The sequence below is a fragment of the Triturus cristatus genome, chromosome 2_1, assembly GCF_964204655.1.
Source record: "Triturus cristatus chromosome 2_1, aTriCri1.1, whole genome shotgun sequence".
In the NCBI taxonomy this organism is placed as follows: Eukaryota; Metazoa; Chordata; class Amphibia; order Caudata; family Salamandridae; genus Triturus; species Triturus cristatus.
In genome coordinates this window covers 992,199,995-992,217,662 of record NC_140581.1, presented here as the reverse complement: position 1 = coordinate 992,217,662, position 17,668 = coordinate 992,199,995, and the positions used below count along the sequence as shown (strand labels likewise).

At 46.7% G+C, this 17,668-nt stretch overlaps 1 protein-coding gene across 2 annotated transcripts in view; it reads left to right on the top strand.

Annotated features, from left to right (window-relative positions):
* The window catches only part of FOCAD (focadhesin), a 1,730,079-nt gene that overhangs the window by 387,122 nt on the left and 1,325,289 nt on the right, over window positions 1–17,668 (top strand). For both annotated transcript variants that reach the window (XM_085634390.1, XM_085634400.1), the window contains exon 15: window positions 2,682–2,783. In XM_085634390.1, the coding sequence (XP_085490516.1) occupies window positions 2,682–2,783 (102 nt within the window). The remainder of the gene's footprint in view (window positions 1–2,681; window positions 2,784–17,668) is intronic.

The window sequence follows — 17,668 nt, the reverse complement described above, 5'->3', positions numbered from 1 at the left end:
AGAAATAACTGCTCCAGTATTTACATTTTTTTTTTTTTTTTTTTTTTTTTTTTTTACATCTCTCTGTCACTGCACTCTGGTAGACACTATACTGATTAGCTTGGGCAAGCTACCTGTGAGAGGAAAAAGAGATCAAGGTCCTGATGAAATCCTTTTGACCCTTTTTTAGGCACACGTAGAACACTGCAACATGTCAACACAACTTAGAATAGAATTGACTCCCCTGTTGCTTCATAGTCCCTATCTGGTGATCCCAATCAAATAGTGAATTTATCTACCACAAGGTAATTTGAATGCTTCCTTTTGATCCCACCCGTTCATGTAGGCCCGATTCTCAAATTGCATTTTGTACTACTACTTACATACTACAAAATACAATTCACAAACTTTCGACTGGACGCCTCCACCTCTCCTGTCTTTTCTGTGCATCGGTCTTCGTCACATGTGCGAGATCTCTGTGCATGGAGGTATACATTTTAGAGGTAAATGTTGGAGGTTCAAGGGGGAATTGATGGGAATACTTACTAGAAGGAGGAGTTCATGGATATTTCAAGAGGGTCTTCGAAGGGACCTGCTAATATATAACACACACCCACAAAAGAATAAGGTAACTGCAGTTCACATCGTATACTTCTAAAGTTACTATAGCCCTATGGGGTCAAAACCAGCGTAAACGCACTCTAGCCCTGCCTTTGACTACGTCAAGCACAACACATGGCCAACCACTAGTACTGCAGAACGCTTCCATTGAAATCAATAGAGGCAGTGGACTAAAATAATCCCCTGTTGGAATTTATGTTAAATTAATGAAATTAGTTCAACATTTAAAGTATTTACATATTTAAAGTAATTAGACTACATGGCCCCTTTTATTAGCCCTAAGCAGGATTGCATGATAATAGCTGACATCATAAGATAAGATGAGGCAATGTCCTCTGGATAGTCGTGTAGCAGGATTAAATGTGACCAGTCACCATTCTCGTACATTTGAGCGCATGAAACAAATCCCACTTTCCATATTTTCATGTATGTTCTACATGCACCACGTGCACTCCAAGATAGCGGTTGGTGGGTTATGTTCTGGTGTATTGAGGGACTGCGGTTTTATCTACTGTGGTGCCTCCTGCTCATTTTTACTTATGGAGATGGACAGGGAGGCCAGTCCATGACTCTATTTTCTTTTCAAGTAAGTTATCTCGTACATCAGAGATTATTGCCCTACCTTTTCTATGCCCTTGCCTCACTGAATTAGACTGTCCTTTGTTAAAGCTAGTTGATGAGTTCTGGTGCCTATATATACTGAAAGCTGTGCATTATACAGGTTTATGAGCCTTTTGATTGTTGATGTTCATACAATACTCGAAGATTGGCTCACTCTTCCACTACTCGGTCACTGGTGTTATCTCTGGGCACTCACGATATGAAGTTCTCCTTTTTGTATCTATGTTTTTTACGGTTATTAGGGCACTTAGCACAGACTGATATGCTGGTTGATTAACATGGGACCTTACACCACGGATGTTTAGAGTTCACTGCAGAGCAACTTTGGTGGTGGTTTGGAGTTGGTTAATTCAGCTAACAGAGAATTGGTGTGATCGTTTTGCGTGTACATTATTTTGTACTACCTTTCTTGTAGGCCTCAACACCATACTGATTGGTTCTGTGAAGGCTTCTGTTGTCTCAATAGTTCGGTGTGCTTCCATTAAATGAAGTGAGAATTACCTACATTCACAAGATCTTTGTAGACGCTTAAAGCCCCTTTTTAGGTCTCGGCTAGCGAAGGCTGCGCTTGCGCAGTCTCGCTCGCGAGATTTAATGACTTGGAGAAGAGGGGCTTGAACCCGCCCCTCTTCTCCCCTGTTCTCCATTGGCTGGCCTCGTAAATGCTGGCCAGCCACTGGAGAAGAGGTCAGTCACTCCGATTAGGCCCCGTCCTTTTCGGATCGGGGGGCGTGTTTTTTGCGAGAAGTCTCAAGGAGGAGACAACAGCAAAACACGCCCCCGAATCCGAAAACGACGCTGCCTTTCTCCGAGGCATTTCTGCTCTGCCTCGGAGAAAGGCGGTGGTGTGCTTATGCAGTGGTGTGCTTGTTTTTCTCGTTGTTAATTTCAACATGATTAAATGCTTGTCACTCTCTCCCTTGTTAAACGGGTTCTATTAGACTAGGGTATCATTGTTGGGAAGCCAGGGACACAGTACAGTGTTGTAATCTTCACATTGTATGTAATACGGCTTGACTACGGTCTGTGTCGACTGCACTATTGTCTCATTTGCTCTATCTTGCATCTATGTTATTGTAATGAATACACATGCAACAAAGACAATTGAGGCTGCTTGGATATCTTGTTTACATCATTGATTGGATCATAAATGTTTTGATTTGACTTGGTTATCGTTGAACTCAAGGATACGGTTTATCCAGTGAAAGCGATCCAGGTCCTGTTGGGAATATGGGGTGGGTCTTTGTTCAACATATATCAGGCCAAAAAAATCATTTTTCTGAAGTATCAGAAAGATTCCTATACTGTACCAAAAACTGATTTTAACAGCAAGTAACTGATTAAACATATACACATTAATTCATTAACTTGTTCTCCATTATTGTTTGTACTCGATAATTGTTGTTCAGTTAATATTTTGAAGGTAGTGTGGTCTACATATATTATTACTTCTCTTACAGGTTTGTGTAGCCCAGATTTTACGTGTAATACAAGTATTGGGGAACACACCAAAGCTTCGAGGGATCGCATTACGCCTGCTCACTTCCCTGTGGGAAAAACAGGTGAGGCATTAAATTTAAGAAACTGCTTCTTCTTCTGATATAGAAGTGAAACATGGTGCTTCCAAAGGTTCTTAGTTATAAGGCAAAGCTAGAAGAATGAAGGTTCTTACCATGGTTCTACCTAATGCCTTCCAGTTTTTCGTTTTCAGGTTATTTCATCTTAGGTTGTCACATTTGGATCAATTATACACTAAGCAGGGTGACATATGTGATTTCCAGTGTCTTTGCAACAGATACCTACAGAAGAACATGCCAGCCATTTATGTTTGTAATTATACGTCCGTCATCTCAGCCATTGTCCATTTTCTTTGCCTCTTCCAAAAGGACTAGCTGGTCCCCCCTTTCATATATACGAACAATGTGGCGTTGTGTGTGAGTGTAGGCTTTACTGGGTAACTGACAGATGTAGGAATCCCCAAAGCTTTTTTCTCCTTACGATTCTCTAAAAGTACCCACTTTCAGGGCATCATTTCTGGGCTGAGGTTGGAGAATGAGTAAACACTGCTTTTTTTATTTCACTGCTCCTTTTTCATCAGACCACCAAGCATTCAGTCCCTGTCCAACAGCTATTTCAAAATGTACATCTGTGTGCCTGCATGTTTTTCTCTATCAACAGATGTATTAGTAGGCAGTGTAAACCTTTTTTTTTATTGCTGAGTCAGAGCTCCCCCTGAAGCCCATGGTTTCATGAAGTGTAGCTGTCAATACTTCATCAAGCTCTCTACATCTTATCTTGAAGCTTCCTGCAGTTTACAGTTTGGACCCAATCACTTCACCAAGAATTTTCAACTGTGGCTCCATATGCATCATGGTTCGCAATGTGCAACTCTGAAAGTCCTGCATCAGTCCCTCAGACGTCTGCAATGACTGTTCCATGAATATCACTCCAAGAAACTCTTGTCTCAATTCCTCTTCCTTATTGATCAGATTTGATCGTTGTCTTCTCCTTGATCTCTGAATGCATGTTATTTATCTGCCATGTGAGCAATTTGTCTCTGTTAGTTACTTCCTTTTCTCACCAGTCCCTCGCTCCTCATGTTTTCTTTCAGTGGAGTCGAGTGTAATTTAAAAAGGAGTCTGCCCTAGTCTTCTTCATCTGCTGTTTATACTTCTTTACACCAGGATCATTTTCACCATGCTGGCCCAGGACCCTTATTACAGCTGAAAATTTCAAAGTACATATCTAGCAGGTTTCCACCGGCTAAAGCCACTAGAGTCTCACAGGATGATGTAGCTGGCTCTTTCACAGTATGATTATGCAGGATGCAGGTCCACCCAAGGACACATTCCACCAACTCTGGTCTGCATCCTCCTGCCCCCACTTCTGCCTTCCTCAGCCACCACTGCCAGGGCTCAAAATCTTTGATGTGGCTGGGGTTAAGCTGCATTCTTCATTTGGTGCACTTTTAGCTCTCTGACTATGGCTACACCAGTTCCAGTCATTAGTTTCTCATAGTACAACCACTGTGGCTATCAGCGCCATCTTGACCCCTTCTTGACCGCTGTAGGAGAGGGGCAGCAAGAGGCTTCATTTACTGGCTGGGGCCTCCCACACCACTGCCAAACTCTTTTCCACCTCTCTAATCTATGCATCTTGCGAAAGAATGTTCCAGCTCAATGAGCCCCTGCTAGAAGGCAAGTGGGTACTACCTAGCCACAACGTAGAGTTCCTGAAGAGAGTAGCTATCTTTGAGTCTGCCGCCATGCTTCTGTCTTGTGAATGGCTGGAGAAAGGCACCTCCACTGGAAAGTGAAATATAACTGCAAGAGTCTTGCTGGTGAAATGTCTTGCGATCAGGTGAGTTGTTTGTGTAGTCTTAGCCCTTAACATTGGCATCAAGTTAGTCCTCTTTTGACTTGTGTTGAAAAAATCTGGCTTCAAACAAGCAGAGTTCTGTATTTTGTATTCTTTGCTATTTCAGTAATATGCTCACCTCATGTCCACAGCCAAAGCAGGGAACCACAGTAGTTGGAAGTTCAGCAGTCTAAGGTCAAGAGCGGAGCTTTTGTAGCCTAGCCCATCCCACCTTGGGACAGGAGAGTGCCAGAACCTGTTCCTAAGAACCCTGTTGAAGGACTCTGTTATTAACCCTAATCCTTTTACAAGCCCCAAGTTGTTAGGCAAATAAAATGAGGGTACTAAAACCTTCTTCTAGCTCTGTGTCCTCCAGGGCCTGTATTACTGTAAATGCCTCGGGGTTGCAACCGGCATTGGCACCCGATTTTTGCACCCCTGGAACACTTTGGTATTACAGAAGGGGGCGCATAAGCTTGTGCGTTCCCTTCAGTAATACCGATAATGCTGGTGCACTTAAAGAACCAGCGCTACCTTCAGGGGTCGTTCCCTCATGTGTATAGGGGCGTGCCCTATGCAAATGAGGGAATTCCTTTGCCTCTGTGCCTGTGCCATATTTCAGACACGGGTGCAGAGGCAAAGAAGCTCACACTCGCCATTGTGAGTGTGCCCCCTGAGAGCAGCCCTCTGGAGGAGAGAAAGGGGGTCCGAAGGACCCCCCAGCCATCCCCTTCAAAATGCTGGTGGGTTGCCGCCTGCACCTTGAACACTCGGTACGGCTTCAGGCAGCCGCTCCGAGTTTTCACATGAATGCGCTGCCCCAAGGGCAGCGCGAGTTCGCAGCTGCCTCGGGGTAGCTCATTCATAATAGTAGGGCGTATTTTCATTGTTTGTGCCCAGCGCACCTTTTAAATGGTGCACCGGGCGCAAACAATGAAAATGCGTTATATGGCCCCTGATCTTTCTCGCTCTCAAGCTTTGGTCTCAATGTGTCAGGAAGGCCCTCTTTCCATGCTTTTATCCTGTGCTCTTTCTTTACTTATTACACCCTCACACATCCCTACTTTAAACCACAATCAGTCTATAATGAACCTTCAGATTTTATGCATGGTAAGCTTTCCAGGAATTGAGAAACATAAATATATACCTAATGCATAGATATGGAAGAGCTCAGATTTTCTTGATGTGTGGGCACTAAATGCGTTTGACATGTATTTGACATGAACGTGTAACGAGACAATCCATCTGGTGACCATTCCACTAATGTTAGGAGGTTACTGACTTACACAAAACACATTTTTTAGTCGTGGGTTGAAAGCAATGGGTTACACTACCCTATTTCCAGACAGTCTTTTTCACCTGAATTGTGTCTCATATTTGGGACTGTAACTTTCTACTCACCTTGAGATGGTTGCACCATGAGACCGAGTCCATCTCTGGTATGCCTTTGCTTTGCTCTGCAGGATCGAGCAAACCTCCTTTTCTGAGGGTCTTAACAACACCTCTTTGCACTAAGTGTTGGTCTCCTTGCTTCGGGAGTCCTTTGCTGCAGGGCACATTTTTCCTGCTTTCATGACAATGATGGATAGTACCATGGAGGCAGGCTAGCCTCCTCTTTAAGTGGAAATTCCAAATGTTTTCTCACAAAAGGTCTGTTCTTCTCCAAACTATTGTCTGTGAGTGGTGGATTTCCTACCAAATTCAGCGCAGCAGGGTTTGAGAAGAGGCCTCATGTTTGTTGAATGAAGGACCATATGAAAGAAGTTGAAAGAGGTTCCATTGGTACCAACATTTTACTTCTATATGAGCTCCCCAATAGTTGCTGCCCTTCAGCTAGAGATAACACTATGGAGGAAGTCTCAGATGACTGATCATAAATTGTACCAGAAAGTGTAAGGACCAAAGCAAAAAAGGAGGCATCTTCCTCATGTTTTGTCTTCCCTCCTATATTTGATTCCATCTTGTCTTCCTAGGTTTCTAGCACCTAGCTGAGGGCCACAGGGCCCAAACTGAACGTTCAGATCCATAGGATTTACAATTGCCCACTCCAGGCACCTTTCAGTGCCACAGCAAAGTGTAAATCTAGACCACCTCTGCCAAAGAAAGTGAGGCTAGTTGATCCTAACCATGACATCAATGCCTGTACTGGGGCTGCATCCCTCAAAGAATGAATTAACGTTGAGAAATCACCTCTCAGTCACATAAGCAATATCTCTGAAGTCTCATCCCTCTGCAATTATTGGGTCACTTCTGCTTTAGATGACTTAACACTTTTAAAATCATATTGCCAGTCCTCTAATTATCCCCTCAGCTCCCTGTTATTCTGATGATCTGAAAGTGGCCAAATGTACCTGTGAAGCACTTCACTGGGCCTGGATATTCACTTACAATCCAGATTTTAAAGCAATTGACAGGACAGCCATTAACCACTTAAGTGCTAAGGACGAGATGGTGTCATCCTCAGCGCACCCAGCACTAATGGGGCTGAAGGCAAGACTATCTTGCCTTTAGCGCTCAAGGGATTAACAAAATACCAGCCCCTGGTCCACACTGACTGAACTGAGTACTCATCACAAATTGAAACTGTCAAGAAATCTACTGGGAAAATGGTCGCTATTGGCAAAACTGTCCTCAATCATGGAGTTTTTCACAACACCATCAGAAAAGGTTTGTGACAATCTCTGTATTTTTTTCTTGATAACATTTTAAAAACGGAATCTTCTTTTGAAGGATAGTCTCCTGTTGACTTAGTTGAATTTATAGACCTCTCCTCCTCAGACCTATCAACCTTCAAAACAGACCCTTTATTACCCAGCTGGTTACTCACTCAAAACCACTAATGCTCTTAAATCAGGCTCTTCACTTGATCGCAGCTCACCATATATTCTTGCAGTAGCTGCTGATACAATTTCTCAAATTCGTTTGAAATGTTCATTCTCAGTATTACCATCCGTCTGGAAACATGCTATGGTAATTCCCCTTCTGAAGAAATTCTCGATCAAACCTAATTTGCCCAGCTTTATTGACCAATCTCACTCTTTCCATTTCCTGACAAAATTCTAGATACCTGGAGACTGACAATCTCCTAGATTACTTCATGCTAAGGGCTGTATCGGGCATCTCATCATGCTGGTAGCTATCTTGAGTGTTTGTGGAGAGGTCTGTCACCTTGTCAGACCCGGTCTAGGAAATCCACTGGCATAACCAACTAGAGTTGCCTTCTGTGGCAGGGTCCCATAGGCGACTCACTCCCCATCACCTCTGGGGTCAATAATTTGAGTGGAGGTGCAGGACCAAAGTGATAAAGCAACGGGTGAACGAGACGTGCTCTGCTACTCATCTGCCATTTCAGCTTGCCAAACCTCTTGTTCCAATTTTTCAATTTGAAGGGAAGGTTGTGAGAGAGATCATTTCTTGGAGGGTTTTAATTTTGCTGAATTTTTAATTCATCTCATCTACGCCTCAAGTACTAATAGTCAGCAAGAGGTTTTAATCTCCTCACAGAAAATTCATTTACCAGCTGCTTACTTGCATAAAGAGGGAATGATGAACCAACTCCTTGAATAGATCGAACAGAATGTTCTTTAGATTGTTGGCATGTAGACACATCGTGTGCAAATCATGCGTATGACTCAAATTGATGCTTGCAAGATTTTAGCCGTCACACAGTTCTTTAGAACTGACCGGGTTGACTGGCAGCTGCTAGTTATGTAGTTATTGAGGCCTCCCTAACTAAAGATGTTTTGACAATTTCTAAGCAGATTACAAATCCTAAATCCCACAATAGTCTTTCAGAACAAAGGCAGTGAAGACTCCAACCTTATCAGTTGGCAAGATACCAGCTCAGAAGGGACAATGTAACTCCATTGCAAGCCATAGTCTGTACAGACGTGTTCCCCTTTTCTGTAGCTCCGAACGAAAGCACAAAACAGGTTTTTATATAATAGTTATGCAGATCACTACTCATGGTTCTGCATCGGCTCCCTAGTGGAGTACTATTTCTTTGACTACAGTTAGCTTATATCTATACACATATCTGCCATCTGTTATTCAGTCAGTGCCCACATTGTCTCACCTCATTCCCATTGCCCTTGACAGAGGCCCCACCTTCATATATCTCCATGGTTTTGTACCATATGTTTTTCAGGGAAACTATTAAAATTATTTAATAGTTGTGACACTTGAATATCCCCCTATTCTGCTTCTCAAGAGATTTCAACTGCACCACAATCCAATTAATGAGGTAATCCAAATACCCCTTAGATATCAACAAATCACAAAGTCTTCATCTCATTTTCAGGAGCATCCTCCTGCCATGGTTGTATCGAGCAGCTTAATTTTTAATCACGTTTTTCCCTAATAGATCTCAGTAAGGACACACGTAGGGTGGCATGCATTTTCAGAAAAGAAATACACACATTTAGTGCCAGGTCCCAACTGCTATTATTAAATGTGTTTCATTTATAGGTCTCCTTAGGCTTTTGAAACATCACTTAACTTATTAGTCAGTTCAGTTCAAAAATGCTTTATTCGGCATGTATATACAGCCACATAGCAAACATGGAATAAAAACATACAACAATCATACAGTAAAAATATAAAAAAAGGCAGAATATAGACCAATTGCATGAGTATATACAAAACAAATTAATTGTGATACTATCCCCACAAACTAATTATGATACCATCCCCATAAAAAGGCCAATGCATGATGGGATGAACAATAAAAACAGATAAAATAATTCTGATAAGCTTTATAATTTATATATCCTAAAAACTAACGTGCCGGTTAATGTGTAAAATATACAGAATACAGTGCAATCCGCAATTCTGGACATTTGCAAAAAACTTAATGAAGTGACGGTGCAACTTGCTAAAGATCTAATGAACAATGGATTTCCTGGCCCTCATACATTTCAAAATATAGGTAGCTATGTAAAAACATATATCTGCACTTTCCAGATTAAACATTAGCTGCATTGCAATGTATTAGTCTCTTATTTGTTCTCTTAGCCTATCCACCTGATTTCAGATGAGAGGACTATATAAACCCTTTGTTGGAAGTCATCCCTGGTGATCTATACCCGTCTTATCCTGAAGTGTGGGTCCCTTACCTCAACCACCTGAGTAATGCCATTGTGAGTGGTAACCACATTCCTCCAATCTGGCACAGCGCTTCCATAATCCAGATCTTTAAAAAGGGGAGCAAAGACTTGCCCTCCAACTACAAACCTATATGTCTTCTGGACAAAGATCCTGGCAAGGTTACAAACATGGATATCTGATAACCACATCCTCAAGGATACACAGGCAGGCTTCAGGAGAAAAATCAGTAACCTCGACCAGGTGTTTTTCGATTCAAGGTGTTATGCTGTAAGGTTGGCATTTGACCTGGTACCAATGGACAATTTATGGAGGGTGTTGTAGGCTTATGGGTTATCTGGAGATCTTCTTTGGATCTTAAGAGTCCTTCACACTGATACCTATGCAATGGTGAGATGGAACATGGGAAGAGATCTAACGGACAGGATCCCTATTAAATGGGGAGTAAAGCAGGGATGCATACCTGCTCGTACACTTTTTAGCCTTTGTATCAATGGGGCAGTTAAATGGCTATCGGAATGTAAACACGATGCACCCAAGACCGCAGAAGTACCCGGACCGATTTAATGTTTGCCAACAACACTCTACTTATCTTGAGAACTCCCATTGGTCTCCAGACGGAACTGGACTTCTTCACTGCTTTCTATACAAAGAGGGGCCTAGAAATAAATCTAGCAAAAACAAAATATATGGAAATAAACCTACACCAGTCCTTTAGAGGCAGAATGATGATTGAGGGTTCCCCGATAGAACAGGTCAAACACTTTGGCTATCTAGATATAAGACTGACAGACACCCTGACCTGAGGGGGAAGAGCAAACTAGCCGTCAATCAGACAGCACTGCTAATCAGAAGGAAATACAATGCAATTGCAGGAGGTGTGGTGTTACCAGCTCTAAAAAAATATACAGAACCATGTTGATGGCAGCAACCGTCCTTACATTAGCAGAGAATATATTTATTAGGGGTCTTTTCAATTACCTCGGTGTGCTCCCCTCATCCCCCTGAGGCCGGTCTTAGCACTAAACTGCATACACATGATGGCCTTCCCAGAATCATTGGCATACTGGGTGCGGCTTTGGTCAACCCTGGAGTTAGCTTCCTACAGGGAATCTTTAGTGGATCTAATCTCCTGTGATAGAAAAGTCCGTACCCCTTGGCTGAAACATATTAAGGAGTGGGAATTGTTGAAAATGGGGTAACTATAGAATTACCCAGCAGAAGTGGCTGTAGGTGCTACTCAGAAACTGTACTGGGAAACTGTTATGCTACATATCTGGGCTGACCATAAAGATGGGAGCCCAACTGGGCAGTTTTAGAGCCACAAATACTTGCCTGATTTTGAAACATATATGGACAGAATCTATCCCTCCTTAGCAAAACGTTTGTATGTGCTGTTTAGAAGTGGTACATTACCCCTAAGATCTATTATGTGTAAATGGGATAAATCAGGTTGCTCCCCAGTGCATTGCCCCCACTGTCCACAGGTAAAAGAAACAGAAGTTCACTTTTTCTTATTCTGCTCCATATGCACACTTCCACGCAAGAAATGGATAATCGCAGTGTGCAATCGAGAGGGTGTAATCCATTATTGGGAGGCACTAAGAATTTTTTTAAGTGATGTGAAGAAAACAATAGTTAGTCTTTGTGGTGGCACGTTTCTTACAATGGGCATGAAATATCAGATCGAAAGGGATGGCCAAAGGGAATCTTTAACTGTCCATGATTAGAGAAGGTTTATACTGTATAAGTACACACAGTGCTTAATTTGAACCGGGGCTTTCCGGTGCTAACCACCAGCACTTAATTGGTTTTTCGGTGCTCGGCACCGGCACCTAATTGTCCACACCATACCTAGAACAGTCTACCACATGGTGGCGCTGCTCATTTAATTTGGAGATGAGCAGAACAACGGTTGTTTAGGAATACAATATACATTAAACTTGCAAATACCTACCTCCCCAGCCATTCCTTTAGCTTTGGGGACCTGGAATAATCTGAACTGTCGCATTTACATGCGAGAGAGATGATTAGTAGTTGTTTTGGCAGCAATGACAAGGGTAATGGGTGGCCTCCCGGTCAGAGCCCCGGCACTTAATATTTTACAAATTAAGCACTGAGTACACAACAAAACTTCTCGGTACTAGTGGAATAAGATGGTAGACTGTAGAGCATATCAGCCTTGATATTATAGAATAACTGCTACCGGGAGACAAAACTCCAGTAAGTATGCTATTGCTGCTATAGTTATGCTTCTAAATTTGGGGGATATTGGGTATCTGAAAGAAACACGTTAGTTAGATTCCTCACCTTAGAATATCCCCAGGTGTCAGACTGGATCCGGAAGATTTTTCGTCAGCAATACCCCTTGCGCGTCGCTAGGCGTCGTCTGCGGCTCCGCGTCCGTCGTCGGCGTCGTGCGCCGGAATGACGTCGTCGGAGTACTTAGACGCCGCCCTCGCGCGCTGACGTCAGTTCTTCTTTTTTCCGTGACAGTAAGATCCGGGAGAGCTACCCCTTTTAGTCTTCGGGCCCCGCGGACCCGACTGGGCAACCTTGCATGCCGGCGGCTCCGGCCCCGCCGCCGGCCTCGACGCCGCAAGTCCCCGAGTCCCCGCCGACGCCGGTCAACCTCGTCACACCTCCTCCGCCGGCGTCGACACCGGTTCCACCTCCGACGCTGGCTCCGCTCGGCGTCGTGCCCTAGTTCAGCCCCGCTCCGGACCCGGCGCCGTTACGGCGTCGATGGACGCCGCGTACGGCGCCGCTGGAGACACATTATGTCTATCGTCCGGCTCCGATCCTTCCTACTGTTTACCAGGAATCGGATGACGGGGGCGAATGGGAGGGGTCCGAGGATCCTATGGCCGTTCAGGCTCAGCTGTCACAGGACTGGGCAGATGAACTGGGGGAGGCCAGTGGTCTGGATACCTCACCAGACACTGGATTCATCTCTCCTCCGACTGTGGCTTCGGAGGAGGGTGCTGCTTTCTCTGTGGTGCTGCGCAAGGCGGCCGCAGCCCTTGGGCTCGAGCTGCCTGCCGTGGCTGTGAGAACTAACGTCCTCACTGAGGTGCTTCAGTCTGCAGCAAGCTCCAATGAGCCTCTGCTGCATTTCAATGAGGCCCTCATTGACGTTCTGCAGGGCACCTGGTCCAAGCCCTCCACAGTCCCTCCTGTGGACCAGAACGTCGCCAGGTGCCACCGCCCTGCTCCGGGCGACCCCAGTTTTCTGTCCCAACACCCCACCCCCGAGAGCCTGGTTATCCAGGCTTCTACCTCCCAATCCTCCTTCCCGACCGCTCCGCCGGACCAGGATTCCAAGAGACTGGAATAGTTTGGCAAAAAGCTGTTCTCCTCCCTTAGTTTGGGCCTGCGGTCCTTGAACACCGCCTGTCTTTTGGACCGTTATTCCCACTCTCTGTGGGATACGGTGGAGGACGTGCTGCCCCTGTGTCCGGAGGAGGTCCAGACACGACTTACCCAGGCTCTGGCCGATGGGAGGGATGCAGCGCGACATGCTATCAGATGTGGGCTTGACACTACGGACTCGCTGGGTAGGGCGATTTCTACCACGGTGGCGCTTAGACGTCACGCCTGGCTGCAGTCCACGTCCTTTTCGGGAGATGTCCAAAGCACTCTCATGGACATGCCCTTTGATGGCACTCGCCTTTTTGGTGAGAAAGTGGACAGTGCGCTGAATCGCTTTAAGGACTCCCGGGCTACGGCCAAGTCCTTGGGCCTCTCGGCCCCGCGGTCGCAAACTTCCGCCTTTCGCCCCTTTCGTGGCCAAGGAAGGGGTGCCTCCTCACGTCCGCCTAGCCGCCAGCCGCAGAACCAACCTGCGCGCGGTCGCGGACGTGGTTTCCGCCGAGGCGGTTCTGGAGGACGACGCGGTCAGCCCACATCCCCCCCGGCAGCATCCGCCTCAAAGCCTTCCTAGTCCGAGCTTTCAGGCCCATTCCACGCCAGTGGGCGGCAGAGTTCGCCATCACCTGCTCCACTGGCGGTCCATCACATCGGACAGGTGGGTGCTGCAAATCGTCCGAAGGGGCTACTCCCTCCCCTTCGAGACGACCCCTCCAGCCATGCCACTGCAGCACCACCGTATCTCGGGGGATCATTTGAATCTTCTCCACGAGGAAGTTTCGGCCCTCTTGGCCAAGGGGGCCGTCGAGCGCGTTCCGAGCCCAGAAGTAAGTCGTGGTTGTTATTCCCACTACTTTCTGGTTCCCAAGAAGGGCAAAGGGGGCCTACGCCCTATCTTGGACCTCCGGAACTTCAATGCCTTCCTCCGGAAGGAAATGTTCAAGATGTTAACTTTGGCTCAGGTTCTAGCTGCCCTAGACCCTGGAGACTGGATGGTAGCGTTGGACTTGCAGGACGCATATTTCCACATCCCCGTCCTGCCGGCCCACCGGCGTTACCTGCGGTTCATGGTGGGTCAAGAGCACTTTCAGTTTACCGTGCTCCCCTTCGGCCTTACCAGTGCCCCTCGGGTGTTCACGAAAGTGATTGCGGTGGTCGCAGCTCATCTGCGCAGATCAGGGGTTCCAGTCTTCCCCTATCTCGACGACTGGTTGTTGAAGGCGGGCTCTCCCCAGGCAGTCGTCTCCCACCTCCAGACTACGGCGGATCTCCTGCATTTGCTGGGGTTTTCCATCAACGTGCCGAAGTCACACCTGAGTCCCTCTCAGAAGCTCCTCTTCATCGGAGCGGTTCTCGATTCGGCGCAGTTCCGGGTCTATCTGCCGAAACAGCGGGTCCGGAATATTCAGGCACTGATTCCCATCTTTCGGCCTCTATCCTGGGTTTCGGTCAGGCTAGTGTTGCGGCTTCTGGGGCTGATGGCCTCCTGCATCCTACTAGTGCATCACGCCAGGCGGCGCATGCGGGCTCTGCAGTGGGACCTGAAGTTTCAGTGGGCCCAGCATCACGGCAACCTGTCCGACCATGTCTTGATCTCGGAGGGCAATGCACAGCAGTTGCAGTGGTGGCTCACGGACCGCGATTGGGTCACGGGCAAGAGCCTCTCCCTTCCTCAACCGGAGCATGTCGTAGTGACGGATGCGTCCCTCCTGGGATGGGGTGGCCATATGGGAGAGGCGGAGATCAGAGGCCTCTGTTCTCCGGCGGAGTCTCGCCTCCACATCAACCTGTTGGAGTTGAGAGCGATCCGACTTGCACTGACAGCCTTCCTTCCCTCTGTCAGGGGAAGTGTCGTGCAGGTGTTCACGGACAACACCACCGCCATGTGGTATTGCAACAAACAGGGCGGGGTGGGGTCGTGGACCCTTTGTCAGGAGGCTCTGCACCTCTGGACGTGGCTGGAACACCAGGTCGTCACCCTAGTGGTTCAACATCTGGCGGGCTCTCTGAACGCCAGAGCAGACGAACTCAGCCGCCGGTGCATGATGGATCACGAATGGCGTCTGAACTCCGAAGTGGCGCAAGGTCTCTTTCAGCAGTGGGGAGAGCCTTGGTTAGATCTATTCGCCACCGCCGAGAACGCGCAATGTCAGCAGTTCTGCGCGTTGGAATTTCCAAGGCGGCACTCGCTCGGCGACGCTTTTCGTCACGAGTGGAGTTGCGGTCTGTTGTATGCCTTTCCGCCTATACCACTTCTGCCCAGAGTGCTGAAGAAGATCAGGCACGACCGGGCCCAAGTCATCTTGGTGGCTCCGGATTGGGCACGAAGGTACTGGTATCCCGAGCTACTCAGTATGTTGACCGATCCTCCGATGCGTCTGCCCCTTCGGGAGGATCTTCTGTCGCAGCAGCAGGGGACGGTCCTCCACCCGAACCTGTCCAGCCTCCACCTCCATGCGTGGAGATTGAGTGGCGGCAGTTGATGCCATTTGACTTGCCTCCTGAAGTCTGTGATATCATTCTGGCAGCCAGGCGTCCCTCCACAAAGACGGTATACGCCTGCCGGTGGAACAAATTTGTGGCATGGTGCACAGCAAAGGCTGTGGATCCCCTTTCTGCCCCTCTTTCTGAGGTTCTCCTCTTTCTTCTTTCTTTGGCCCGGCAGGGCTCTGCCCTGGGCACCTTGAAAGGTTATCTTGCTGCCATCTCTGCCTTCTTGCGGCTTCCTGATCAGCCTTCTCTTTTCAAGTCCCCTGTAGTTACACGCTTTCTAAAAGGCATTACTCACACGTTCCCTCCTGTCCCTTTTGTAATGCCTCAGTGGGACTTGAATCTTGTTCTCACATTTCTGATGTGCGCTCCCTTTGAGCCTCTTCATAATTGTCCTCTTCGTCTGCTGACGCTTAAGACTGCTTTTCTGGTAGCCATCACCTCTGCTAGACGGGTGAGTGAGCTCCAGGCTTTATCATCAAAGCATCCTTTTCTCTCTGTTCATCCGGACAAGGTTGTCCTTCGGCCTCGTCCCTCCTTTCTTCCGAAAGTGGTGACCCCCTTTCATCTTGGGCAGTCTGTCACCTTGCCCACCTTCTTTCCGCCTCCGCATCCTTCCAAAGAGGAAGAGAGGCTCCACCGTCTGGACCCAAAACGTGCGCTCTCCTTTTATCTGGACCGCACAAAGCAGTTCCGGGTGGACGACCAACTTTTCGTTGGATACGTGGGTGCTAAGAAGGGGAAAGCTGTGCACAAACGGACCATCTCTCGGTGGGTCGTTTTGTGCATCAAAATTTGTTATTCCTTGGCAAAAAAGGACCCTCCTGTTGGGCTGCGCGCCCATTCTACTCGGGCCACAGTGGCTACTACTGCTTTGGGACGGGGTGTCCCTTTGCAGGACATCTGTCAGGGGCGTCGTGGGCTTCGCTACACACGTTTGCCAGGCATTATTGCCTTGACAGCCAAGTCCGGAGGGATGGCTTCTTTGGCCGTTCTGTCCTCCAGGACTTTCTGGTGTGATCTTGGTTCGCAGACCCACCACCGGGGATGGTATTGCTTGGGTATCTATTCTAAGGTGAGGAATCTAACTAACGTGTTTCTTTCAGATGAACAAGTTACTTACCTTCGGTAACGATGTATCTGTAAGAAACATTAGTTAGTTAGATTCCTCACCGATCCACCCATCCTCCCCGTTCTGCGAACTGACATCTAGGGTTAAGGCTATCCCTTTCAGGGCCCTAGTATTATTTGGCACCAGTGTCGGTATCTTGCATGGCTCTGCGTTCCTGGCGCGGAAGGCTATGCACAAGAACTGACGTCAGCGCGCGAGGGCGGTGTCTAAGTACTCCGACGACGTCATTCCGGCGCGCGGCGCCGCAGACGACGCCTAGCGACGCGCAAGGGGTATTGCTGACGAAAAATCTTCCGGATCCAGTCTGACGCCTGGGGATATTCTAAGGTGAGGAATCTAACTAACTAATGTTTCTTACAGATACATCGTTACCGAAGGTAAGTAACTTGTTCGTTACTTGACAACTACAATTTATCTTGAAGCAGTGTATGTACTACAGTGGCCATTGTGAATGTAACCCTTGATATTTATTCTGTCTTTTAACGTACTGTTTGTATTTTATTTTGGTTTTAACTAATAGATCAAGATTAATGTGACACTGGTATGACTTCAGGGCCCCGAAAAACTCCTGCTGGCCTGGATTCTCCAGTCAGCATGACGGACCCTTTTTAGCCTATTACCAGGACTTATTAGAGGTTTTTCTGCTAATGGTTTTACCGGCCTAAGCAGGAGGATGCTGTGGTAATTTAGGTTTTTACTTGATGTTTATAACTGTCATTCTCTCGTATTTATTAATATGGGTAATTTTAATATGAATTTTATTTGTACATTGTACTCTTATGGTCATTTGACCGAAAAAAAGTTTATTACTACTACTACTAGACACACACTAAATAAATTTGGATCCACTTCAAAGCAAATAAAACAAAACCCAGTTGTATCCTCAACAACAGACTATTGTTTTCCAAATTTACGTATGTTGGGTGCCTCTTACTCAACACAACTGATGTACTACCAGCTAGACGATAAGTATCGTATACTACCACTTATGTCATT